The sequence below is a fragment of the Caloenas nicobarica genome, chromosome 1 (assembly GCF_036013445.1).
Source record: "Caloenas nicobarica isolate bCalNic1 chromosome 1, bCalNic1.hap1, whole genome shotgun sequence".
Classification (NCBI taxonomy): Eukaryota; Metazoa; Chordata; class Aves; order Columbiformes; family Columbidae; genus Caloenas; species Caloenas nicobarica.
Window position 1 is genome coordinate 17,068,244 of NC_088245.1, and position 13,163 is coordinate 17,081,406.

The window sequence follows — 13,163 nt, forward strand, 5'->3', positions numbered from 1 at the left end:
GAAGAGAAAGAGCGAGGCACTGGGCAGGACTTGCCCTCCTCTTCTCCAGCCGCCAGAGAGCTCTCCCAAGGCTGTCTGGGGGAGCTGAGCAGCTCAGGGCTGGGGAGCAGGACACACTTTGCATCTCAGTGACCTCCAAGTGACTTTTGCTGCTTTACACTTTCATTTCCCGAGACACGGATATAGAGGCGAGTTATTTGTTATTTCGTGTCAAGACCATGGAATGTCGCTCTACTGCCAAATCCTGATTTCTTTTCCCAGATATCAATCACTTTGCACCTACCCTCTACCAGGAAAAAAAAAAATTCAACAGAAACAATTACTACTAATTGAAACCCTCGTGAATAACTATTGGTGGAATTGCAGGGAGGGGTTTTTACAGTCCGGGCTCACATGCGCCTGTTCTGCAAGGGCAGAGCAGCCGCCCCCGTTACACTCACGAACACCTGCAAGGGCTCTGCAACCACATCCAAGCAGGACCAAGAAAAGGTAAATATTAGCCAGGCAGCCCTCCAGTGCTTTTCAGGAGATATTAGGAATGCAAATGGTTTCCATAGGCCAGACCAAAGTCCCGCTGAGGGAGCGGTAGACACTGTGGAAGAGTAAGGACAGGGCAAACGTGCAGCAACACTTCTGTGCTCTCGGCTTCCCACCCGCAATACTGCAGGCTGGAGCTCGGACAGGTTTTCACAGGATCATGCTGCATTTTATGGATGGATGTGACTCATGTTATCATCTAATCAGCCTTTTGCCTTATACAACCACAGAACATCACCCAGGCAGTCCTGCCCCAATAACATGGCTTGCACCTGAGTTAAAATTTTCCTTTAGAAAGGGAAATACTGACTTAATTTAAAGATTTCAAAGGACAGCAAGACCATCAGAACTGCAGGCAGGTTATCATGCAAATTATATAACTTCACTATTAACAATATTGTATTTTATTGCTGATCAGAATCTGTCAAGCTTCAGTTTCTCTATATTAAATCTATGGTCTCATGTAGAGTAGGACTTTCATTGATGATCCCCTGGATTTGAGTGGAAGAGGATGAATTTGGCCCCAGCAAGGATGGGAGTTCTCTGAATCTTCAGCCAGAATGCCAGGAAATGACTCATAAAGTGAACTATTTTTGCAGAGATTACCTTTTCTCATGGCATTTTACAAATTGGGTTCTGAGCATGTAGGAAATGACATGTTTTGCATTCAGACACGAGGAACATATTTTATGTGTTTGACTAGAACAACATTTTGAACTTTAAATGTAAAACCCTGGCATGCATTCAGCAATGGAAAATCTAATTTCTTTCCCTTCCTTTAGCTGCTTGTAATTTTAATTGCCTTTTTCTTTTTTAAATGGCCATGCCCACTAGCACCAGATAAACAACAGAAATTCACAGCTACGAATTCCTCATACCCTCATATGATACGTGTGTCTACAGCACTACCTACCGCATCCTTCACAAGTGTACAAGCCCGCCCACCAAAAAGCACAATAATCTGCTGATACAGTAACTCATGTCAGTGTAAGAAAGTTGTGCTGCATCTGGTTAACAATATTGGTAATCCAGTAAAAGCTCCCTGACCTCAAGCTGAAAAGTAAATGAAACTTGCATGTCCCTCAGGATGCTGGTTAAAAATTTTGGTTGTGGATAGCAAAGAAAGTGACTTTTTCACTTGAATTGCTTTTCTTCCTCTTAGAACTGAAGGAAGCCCAAAAACTTTCTCAGTGAAGAAGAGGCTCCACACTTATGCAGGAAACCATAGATCAGCCCTTCTCGAAATCAGAGCTGACAACTTGACTGTGGTCGCGTGCCCTGTGGTTTTGGTGTTCTGCAAGTTTTTCTGTGCTTAAGCTATGGCAGAACTTTTGATACCATGAAAGTGCCATGGAAGGAAGGGCACCCAGCACATATTGGTGATCTGGAGAAGTACACCACAGTGTTCTGCTGGAAGTTGGCACTGTCCACTGTCTCCTCCTCTCTACGCCACCACTGCCCTCTACAACCCTGCAGTACCTTCCACTATTAAATATTCACAATGCAATGGGTGACAAGGAAATTATAAAATTAGAAATATAGCTAACTCTTCAGTAAGAATATGTGATTTGTTTTACAAGGAAACACTAAATTTTAACACGCTTTCTGCCTTGCACACTTGGCATTTCATTTTCAGTATTTACAGTACCCCCTCTGCCAAATATTTGCTTAACATCGCAATTAACGTTCTGCATTTTTCTTTACCAGACAATGCCAAGCAATGCAAGAGCAGGTCTGTGTTGATCACGGACATTGTAAACACAGCAAGTCACTCTGAGCCAGCAAAATCCAAACTCTGGCGGGGCCCACATCTGATCAACAGTGACATTATCATAATCTTCAAGAACTGCATTGTTTATTTAGAAAATCTCCCTCAATCCCTTAACAAATTAGTCTGGAAGCCACTGGGAGGATTAACTTCAGAAATTCTCCCTCAGATTGCAATTATGTCTGCTCAGATGTCACGAGCAACAGACATTTGCATAAGTCATACCCAGCCTTTGTTACTAACTGCATTTCCAGTAATTTGACTTCTGTTGTGCTCTGTCTTTTCCAGCTGAGTTACAAAATGCAGCACTCGGCAGGGACAACCATGCCCTGGTGCGAGAGGTGCTCCCCGGCACAGGGTGTAGTACCTAATACCTACCCAAGAATTTAATTGCCACCCACTTTTCCTGACCATTCAGATTAAGGAGTAAACGATACTAGATGGTATCCTGGATACTTTCAGGGCAAAGTCTTTCACCTTGGGTCCAATGACTAGAAGTTATGCCTAGCTGGTGGCAGCTATGTGGCTTTTGTCCAAGGAGCTGGCAATCCCTATTCAGCTGCAGGCATGTGCCTGTCTCATCAATCACTGGCAGGCCTGGCAGCCTTGCTGCAGCCTGGGAGAAAACGCAGGGCTGAGCAAACAAGGTTTTCGAGGTTTTTGTGCTGGAACGGGATCCTCCCGCCCGAGGGGCAGCGCGGCGGTGGGGTGGCACCGGGCAGCCTGCGCTCAGCTGCTGCCTGATGCTCCTGTTCACCTGTTGGTCCTGGGGGAACAGGGTGCTGTGAACCCAGAACTTCTAACCAGAATTAGTTCCCTTTATAGGAGAGAAAGCAGTAACCAGTGTCACCCATGTCATTCGATGCAGTTGTCACAATCTGAGTGCCACTAAAATGCTGACACCTACCTTTTTTTGTCTCAAAGGCAATGGGGAGAGATCAACTACCAGCCCTGAATACAGAATAATTATATTTCCATAACAGGTGAATTTGCCATCATCAGAGAGAGCCTGTGTTTTCAGAAGGAAACAAGATAACCTATCTGTCAGCTCCACAGGCACCTGGCGCGGGGGCATGTGTGCCGTAGCCAGCAGGACCTGTGCTCACCTCCGCAGCAGACCATCAGAGGTGGTTGTATTTCATCCCACTCTATTCAAAACAAAGCGCTACACTAACCTCTCCAACGCAGACCAGCATGACTCCCACTGCCTGCAGCTGCCCGTGCCGCTTGTGCTACCACAAGGGGTTTGGATTAAAGGGCAGGTCCTGCCTGCCCTCCGTGGGAAAATGTCAGTGGCCACCGGGCTTCCAGGTGCCCACGAGAGCACCAGCATGCAGCCCTGGAGGTCTTCACTTTTAGGGTACAGCTGCCTCACCCCCTCAGCGACTGGTGGCTGGATGAAATGTGGTCCTAGCCACCTCTTGGGTGGGACAACAGAGGTGGACATGAGTTTTCAAGAGGGAAGTTTTGCGCCCGCATTCCGAAATCCTTCAAAATGCTCTGCCTCTGGCTGCTGCTAGGCAGTGGCGCGACACAGGCTCCCAGAATCAAATCAGAGGCTCTAGTAAAACAAAGGCAGTGATGAATGTTAAGAGATTTGCCATAAAGATAATCCCAAAGATAATTCTGCTAATGAGTTGCAGGCATAACGTGTAAGAGAGTGAGAAAATGCAGGGGTTGTACAAGACTGAACACAAGAGCTCACGTTCACCACACGCTCAGCTGAAGCAGATGCTCCGTGTGAGCACGGCAGGCTCCAGCGAAACACATCGCACATCTAAGGCAAATTTGTGCCGTAGTTTTGCTGCAGTGTGCAACTGCCCCCTCCACACCCGCTGGTGGGTCCCCCTGGCCGCTGCGCACTCCCCGCTCCCCCCAGCTCTGCAGCTGCCCCCCCAGACTGCTGCATCCCCACTCACGTCTCCCTTGGGACCGCAGTGGGTTCATCTGTTAAGTCCATACATTTACTCACCCTTATGCTGTTGCTAGACCAGAAGGTGCCATTGGACTGGAGATCTGGAAGGCACCTGTGCAGAAAAGTCTTTCAAGCAAAGAAACTGGCTTGACTTTTCTGCTTCATTTAGAAAATGGGGACACCCCCGCTCCCTGAAAAAAATCCAACAAACCCAAAATGCAACACCCTTGCCTCTATATCTCCAAGTTTGCCAGATAAATGTTGCAATTTTTGTCTCAGGGCCTTTGCTCCTGTACATTACAGAAAGTCTTTATCCTGAAGCTGCTAAACACCAAGCCTGATGTAAAGTGCTTCTTATCTCTTGCTTAGTGTCATGGTTTAAGCTGGGTGAACAGCTGAGCCCCACACAGCCGCTTGCTCACCTCCTCCACAGCGGGATGGAGATGAGAATCAGAAGGCTAAAAGTGAAAAAACTCATGGGTTGAGATAAAGGTAGTTTAACAGGCCAAGCAAAAGCTGCATATGCAAGCAATGCAAAAGAAGGTTTTGCCCAGGGGCAAACCTCTGGGCATGGACAGTCAGTCTGTGATCCACGGTACGGAGGTTTTGTGGATGCAGACTCAAAATGGTAAGCTGTGCTGGCACCGTAGCACAGCAGTACAGGCATGGCTAAATAACCCTCTGGGATCAGCGTCAGCCGAGGAACCCACGGGGGAGGGAGAAAGCTGCCCTCCCACCCACTTGCCCACCAGCTGAGCAGGCACAAGGGGAGAGCTGCAGCACCCACCCAAAGTACGGAAAATCAACTACAGCACGGGTCTGAAAACAGAAACAGAGGGTGTTCTGGCACCTGGAAGCAGCTTTCAGCCAGTGGGTGAGGGATAAATCCTCCCCAGGAAAGAAAGGTACTGGCAAATTCTAGTGCGTGAGTGGGCTGAGAGCTAAATCTCCATAGCATTAGGGCAGACTGTGGTGATACTCAAGCTCCAGCTTGCCCCAGATGAAGGCCAGTTAACTCAAGAGAAACCAGCACTTACCACAGGCAGGCGATTTTTGAAAGCATATGTGAATCTGATTTAGAGCAACGCACCTCCTGCACTTTGAATTCACAATGCACCAAAGACCAGCCCTGAGCAGCCCTCATTTCTTTCAAGTTTATCTCTAACTGAAGAATTTGCCTGTTTTCTCTGGCAGCTGTCCTCAGGCTAAACGCAGGTCTGGGCTCTGCCGGGTAGGAAGCGCACAGGGACAGAAGGCAGCAGGTAACTGCTAAGTGCGACCGCCGTGGACGGGTGGGCTACTCCCAAGTCAGTCAAGCATCTGAAATGATGGTCACAGCCTTCTTCAGTCTAAAGAAACGCAAGGAAGGAGTAAAAGAATGGCAGCTTACTATCGATTATCAAATAGGAGAAGAAACCTTCGCCCAGTTAAGGAAAAAGGGCAATGCTTGTCCTGAACATCTCATCCTGGGAGCCTGCAGGCTCATGTCACCAGCAGAGTGGGGACACTCCGAGGCACCAGCATTTCTGCACCTCCCGACCATGGAGAAGGATCCCGCACACACACGCTGCCCCATCTTATGGTTGTCACTTTTTTGAGTCGTTCTGTCAGTCATTCAGGTCTTTGTTCAGCCTGCGATAGCATGTTTCTCTCTGCCCTTCTCAGGTTTTCTGTCATGTAGGTAAAATTACCCTGTGATCCCTTAAACAGATGCAGAAGGAGCTTCTGCCTACAGAACAGTAACATCCTTAAGCTACTTTGATGTCATATATGTATAAGTAACATATGAGATACACGGTATATAAATATACATGTAAATGCCCTCTATAATTAAAGGAACATGTCCATACGTAAAACATTTTTATCTTGTGCCAAATGATGAATTCTACCCTGAGGTAAGGAGTCAGGTAAAACATTAACATAAATTTGATGATCTATCTCAAATTCTGCACAAAATTGCATTTCTATCAGAAGTCCTGGAGAGTGGCTTGAAGTCTTCACTTAATTAAAAACACCATCCACTACCAGGCTCAATAAAATCTACTGTGCCAAGCACTTCCTACAACCATACACGATCCTGTATGTACAATGAATGCCAGATAGTTCATGTCATATAACTGCTACTGAGCATTGTTACCATCAAACATCCTGGTGGTTTTCCAAACGAATATCAGCATGGCTAAACCTATTGACCGTCACACATGCTGGTAGGCTCAGGAGAGCCAAAGGATGAGGACCAAACTCCACCAGAGGCTGACTGCACTCTCATCACATGGGAAGGAAGAACGCTACCCAGACAAAGAGGGCAGCTCACGTTGCTGCTGGCCCTTGCGCCAGCTATCCTGTGAAAAAAACAGCAGGTTGCTTCTGCTATTTTTTATCAGTTTTATTTGCCAGGCTGAAATGTTCCCCCTTCTCCCACCTTTTCTTTCAAAGTAACAGAAAAAAAAATCCATTTCTTCCGAATTTCTTATCTATATATATATATATACTTCTTGAGAAGGCAGGTCACAGGCACGTCACCTTTAATTTAATACCTCCCACTGATTTTAATGGCTGTGAGGTCAGGATCCCAGAAGGTAACGTGTTTGAGCTAACAGAGTCAGCAAGTAGCTTGCATCCTTGCTTCCCTCCCACTGTCGGCAAACATCTATAATCACAAGAAACACTGCTAACAGGTAAACTGATACCTTGCTACTGGGTGACTGACATGACTTTTAATATACAACTGAAAATAGAGAGTGGTTATAAAACACTCCTAGTTCACTTCTGCTCTCTTATAGATACTAATTCATTCTCCTTGGTGTTTTCCCTTCCAGAAATCCAATACAGAGCCAACACTTCTTTAGTACAACATCCCTTAGGCACTTCCACTGAAACCGACTGTGTCGACTGTTACCAGGGGAGGAACCATCCATTTCCATCACTACACAATAAATGAAACCACATCACTTCCCTTCCTCCTCTGATATAATCCCTTTCATTACTACAACGTTTTACAGAGCCTGTACATACCAGGACTTGTAAGAAAGCACCAAATACTTGAGCTGACAGAGAACTGGCTTGATGCTTCTCTGCAAACACGGTGGTGCAAACCCAGCTCTGGACTCACCTCTTGCCAGTGAGGCTGCACTGTTTGTCCCTAAGAGGCAAGGTACTCTCAAGATAAGCGGTTAATTATAAAACAACATTTTTCAACGACACTAAGATAAATATTACCAAGCACATTGCTTCTGAGCTGGGTATAGAAAATAATTTACAGGAGTCACTTCTACACTTCTTAGTTCATTATTGTTATTATCAAACTAACTTTGCGGATGGTAGCGGCATCACCAGGATGCTGCAAAACTGTGTGTTGCTGCTGCAGAAGTTTCCCACCGGAGTTGCTCCCCTGCATCCAAGTCACCCACTCCTGGAGTCCAAATTCCAGTGATGCTCAGCCAAATATTGTCCACAGAGCTGCAGGTGCCAAAAATCACTCAATCTTTGCTCGTATCTGACCATGATCAACTCAGATTGCAGGAACAGCTTTCAGAGCTGTAAAAACTCATCTAGGAAAATTTGCTTTGGACTGAAGTGATTTAGATTATGTATCAAAGCCTGTTAGTCTTTCTCCTCAAAACCTAAAGATGAAACATTAACCTCAGCTGTGATGAAATCTAATACTCCTTATGTGGATTACAGCATTATCTGAAAGCTCCAAAGAAGACCGAACCTTTTTTTTGCTGGCTAGATGCTGTACAAATGCAGAAAGAAGGAAATAAACTGAACAGTTTCTAGCTTAGTTTTTAAAAAGATACTTTAAAGAAATTTGAGAAAAAAAGGAACTGGGAAAGAGGGATGAAGCTAAGACAGTGCCTGACCCCAAACACTTGCTGTGAGCACAACAGGGAAGTTTTGAATTGCTATTTATTTCAACCTGCACCACAACGTGTCTCACATTTCCAAGGCAGGAGGAAAGGGTCCAGCTCGAAGAAGCCTGGCACTGCCCGAGGACACAGTGGTGAGTAGAGAGGACAGGCACAGCTGTAACGACCCCAGCAGCAGGACGAGCAGCCTGGCAGCACTCAGCTGCAGGAGTGTGATTAGTAAGAAAAGTTCAAAATATCTGCATGGATTTTGCTGCGCAAAAAAAAGCACAGAAGTGACACAGGAACAGACTGATGAATGGATAGGCAAAGGTGACCATATTTATTAAGTAAAGAAAACCTGCTGATGGAGCAAAAGGCAGATGGAGATGAAACTCAACACAAGTGAAGTATAAGAAAGAGCAGGTATAAATACCTCCTTAAGAGCTTTTTAATTCAAGACATGGACAAATGAATAAAATGGATCTCTATGGGTATCTGGGATGGCAGGTTACACATTTCAAATGGACAGTATCTGGAAGAGATGTCTAAAAAGGAGCAAAGACCAGAAGCTCCCCAGGCAAGCAGCAGAATGGGAGAAGGGGCAAGGAGCCCCAGGAGGACGCTGGCAGCCCCTGCAGCCCTGCTGCCAGGGACAGGGTGCTGCTGCAAAATGCCAGAGCCAGCTGGAGGCAGAGAGGAGGGAGGGGAGTCCAGAAGGGGCTGGAGGTGGGGTTCGAACACGGGCTGGAGACAGGGAGCAGCGAGACAGCCCAGGGGAGCTGTGCCTGCTCGGAGGCTGCACCGTGTCTGAGCGGAGCAAAGGGGCTGAGTAGCGATGGGACGAGGACCTGACACTGTGCGGGAGGATTTTGGAAAGAGTCAAAGGATGCAATATCAGCAAAATAATGTGAGTACGTAATTTAAGCAAACTCATGAGTTTTGGGTAGTCTGTTATTCAAACATGTCTTAGCTGTGTCAAGTTTAGACAGCATCCCATTTATCTTGGCACAACTCAAATCCCTAAATTGTCTCTGTCTTTTCAACCTCCTCACAGGAACCTTTCTTCCAGCTTTGTTAAGACATGAAGTAGCCAAGGAACTGCTTTACAAACAAATACCTGCCGCGGGGCGCGGCGGGCAGCCCGGCGGGCGGATCTGCAGAGCTGCCTCCGGCTGCCGCGGCCCCGCAGCGCCCGCTCCTTCCTGCACTCCTGCGCAGCTGCTGCAACACACGCAATTCTCAGACTCGCTGAGAGGCCCCAGAGCGCACTAAATACATACAGGTTGGCATATCCCGCCCTGTGCCGTTTGCTCAATATTGTGAGCTCCCCTCTGCCAGCCCAAACGTAACCATTCTGGAATAAATACTGCTAAGAGGAAGGTGAAGACCCAGGTCTCTACCGCGGCCAGCAAAGGGCACAGTGCTGCTCTCCATGCAGTGACCCTGCTTTTTTGTCACTTGTACATCATGTGAGTGGCAAAGCCGGTGAAGTCAGCGGTGTTTCCAGGCACGGCCCCTCTGCTCTCCCTCTCTGCCCTGGGTTTCGTCCTGTGCAGCAGGGATGGGCCCATTCCCCTTCCAAAAACTGGGGCAGAAGAAGAAAATGATGACAGGGCACACACGTTAACAACAGGAAAACACTAGCTGCTAACACGGCTCACCTAGCAGTCTGCTTAAACAGCAGCAAGCCTGGAAAATGAGGCAGGGGTTTATTTTTAACATCTGTGTCAGATCTCTTTGCCTTTTAAAGAGTGTTGTGGGGCTGCCTGGGATCTTTATCTGCTCGGCAGCACTTCGGCGAGTGGCTCCAGTGGCCGCAGCTCTGCCCTCCCTCCTCCTCCAGCCAGGAGCCCGAAAGCTGGAGCGTCCCCCCGCTGCCCCAGCAAGTGCCGCTCAGCCTGCTGATGTGATTCACTACGAGATATGGATATGTGATTCACTATGAGACTATGGAAACATGGCATGTTGCAGTTCCTAAGGAAGAGCCTCACAGTGTCCACAGATGTGTTCACGGCGACACACCAAGTTTCGCTTCAGTTTCTCTCTGCTCTGGATAGTAGAGAGTACATTAAGTACAAAACTTATAAGTTTAAAAATTCTATTTTTTGACATAAAATAACTAATTAAAAAGGTTTTTATTTCCTCAGTAAGATATCCTTAGGCTAGGAGACCCTATCTACAAGTCCAAAGAAAATTTTAATCCTTTCTTTCAAACTGCCACACAAACTGTGATGAAAGGATGCAGTGCTGGGAAATAAAGAACTTGCTGATCATATTAATCCTTCATCTTCCATTCAGTTTCCTACACCAGTATCCTGTTTCCTTTTTAACAGCCAACAATGCACCTCTATTTCCTTATGCAATCCCTCATAATGCTATCATGTCCGATTTAAAAGCAGCGTTTCTCAGTAACTAAATGAATTCTCTAATTTTTGTTATAGATTATAGAAGAGCTCTGACATCTATCTGTAAACAGCGACACTGTACCTGTTTTTTGGTTCATCATGAAATGGCTGGTTTGCACAAAGCCCCCACCTTAGTTCAGTCAAAGTGAATTTACTCCTGTCAGCTACCAAGGGCGCAGCTGTGGGACACCGACCCCAGAGCTCACCTCTGAGTGCCACGGGCTGCGTTCAGCAATGCTTTTTGCATTTCTCTTGTGTATATTTTCATATAGCAGACAAAAAATGATTTAGTAAGATATCTCTTGATTAGTGAAAAGTGTCAACCACTTAATAACCAAATTTTCCAAACCAGGGAAGCTTGCGCTAGCTAAACTGGTCATTTTACACAAGAAAAGACAGTTATGGGGAAGAATTTTGCTTTGCTTCAGAAAATTCCACACTAGGGGTTTGTAGTTACTACACTGAAGGCTCCTGCACTGCACAGTTCTTTAAAAAGACCCAAATCATTGAATCAGTTGGTTTAGATAACACTGACACTTCTGAGGGTTTAAAGAACTGAAAACTAAAATAGTTCCAAGTACCTGAAGGTTTCCCTGGCAGTACTTCTGAAAAGAACGTACTAGGTCTGATTTTGCCTTCCTGAGACAAAACTCAAAAGCTCTCAGAGGGAATTTTTGTCCCAGGCAAGGTGAGCAAGACCAGTACCACTTGTGCAGAGCTGCAGCAGTGTGCCTGGTTAAAGAAACGAAATTCAGGGCACCTGCATGCATTGGGACAGAGCTAGATGACCCACGTCTCTCTTACTTTGCAAATAACAGGGTTATCACCAACACAGTGAGTCTTACCTTATTGTAGTACTGCACCTGGACCGCGTGCCACTGCCCGTCGCTGACCCCTCCGGGAACGAACGGTGCCACCGTAGTGGTTGTCTCCCCTGCAAGGGCAGGCACAAGGGAAGAAATAAGACAACATCACTGCAAACTCCACCACGCACTAAACCGAAACACAGGGAGACCCTCATCTGGCACAGGAAGCAGCCGTCTTACTTCATCATGGTGGAATTTGGGTTTTTGTCCTGCAAGACAGTAAATATCCCCAGTTTCGTAGAATTATTTTGGTGCACAAATACAAAAATAGCTTCTGGCACATTTGGTGAATTATGTTATTTCCTTTTATGGTTCTGCAGAGTGCAGTAACAGATGCATTGGGTAGATATGGCTATTAATCAAGCAGTCAATTGAGGAAAAAATGTAAATGAATTTTTCCGCATTTGTACCAAAAGCAGCACTTGGAGGTCTAATGATAAGAGGAGTATTGTGCCAGGATACTTTGTCAGGGAAGGGAAGCTGACTCCTCCTCAGAACTGAGAAACGGAAATCCAAAAGTACTCTAGTATAAAACCCATGGATGGTAACCTCAGTCCAAGCAAAATTTTACCAGTGATTAATGAAATTATCAGCAGCCTTTCAGTATTTAAATTTGAAAGCAAGTCCTTGCCATAGTGTTGGAAAGCTGAAGCTTTTAAGTTAGGTCTGACTCAGCGGAACCAGCTCAGTAGCCAGGCATATCTTTTCCAAGGTAGCAGCAAAATAAACATTTGTGTTGAAAGTACATAAAAGGCCTGGCACAGAGAAGGGATTGCTAGGTTTCGACTTTTTTTTTCCTTTCTTTCTTTTTTTTTTTTTAACAGTTGGAAAATGCTACATAATAAACCACAGGAAAAATAACTCTCTCCTGTAGGCTAATAAAGTTCAGAGTATTGTTGAGTTTAAAATGTACTTTCTACTCTCTGTTTGCAATAAATACTTTACCCTGTGTGAAGTATTATTCCCGTGTCCGCTACTCTCCTTTAACTCCCATCCTATATACTTCTGTTATTTAAACAACACAGATTTCAGCTTGGCTCACTTGACATCCTGCTGTGATGTTTTTTATCATTTTGTGATAAAAAATCTGTGGTAAAAATCAGGTTTTTCATTCAGCTATCAAGTTTCTGCAAAAGGAAGATCACCAGTCTCCAATCCTTTTGCTTTGCTTACTGTGAAAAAGTTGTTGCGACAGGTAAAACAATCAGATCAGATGTCCAAAACTTGTATTGTTTGTTAAAAGCCACTTAAAACTATAAAACATAAACCATTCTCCTTCCCAAGAAAATACCATTTGCAATATACAGGACCAGACTTGCTCTCAGGTGCAACAGTGCAAATCTATATTTAGTTTCACGTATTTTAAAAGAGTTCCTCCACATTTAAATGCATATAAGTGCAAGTAGAATTTATTTTTTCTCATTTATCCTCAGGGTGCCTTTCGAGCAATTTGATTCAAGTTTAGACAGGCGGAGCAGACCCGCAGAAGAAAGCAAATCTCTCCGACTGCAGCATGTTATTTCACTACACTAATCCAGTCAAAAGCCTGCCTTAAAATCTAATTTGGACATCTTCAAGGTAATAAAGGGGCAATGAAACTGGATATCTTCAGCCCAAAAGGCCCAGATATGCACTTAAGCATCGCTGGTAAATCGATGGGGTCACACAGGATTTACTATGGGGTCTGATGGCAGCTACCGTCACTGGCAATGAGTGTGCAACACCGACATGGGTTGAATTTCTGCTTCCACCGCTTTACTGCTTCCAGTGTCTCACTTTGCACCAAAATAAAGAGCTGAATAGAGCCCACATGCCTATCCT

At 45.5% G+C, this 13,163-nt stretch overlaps 1 protein-coding gene across 1 annotated transcript in view; it reads right to left on the bottom strand.

The window, feature by feature from the left end:
* CELSR1 (cadherin EGF LAG seven-pass G-type receptor 1) overlaps window positions 1-13,163 on the bottom strand; it is a 169,181-nt gene that overhangs the window by 57,421 nt on the left and 98,597 nt on the right. Inside the window, exon 5 of the mRNA XM_065632385.1 lies at window positions 11,322-11,410. Coding sequence (XP_065488457.1) covers window positions 11,322-11,410 — 89 coding nt within the window. The remainder of the gene's footprint in view (window positions 1-11,321; window positions 11,411-13,163) is intronic.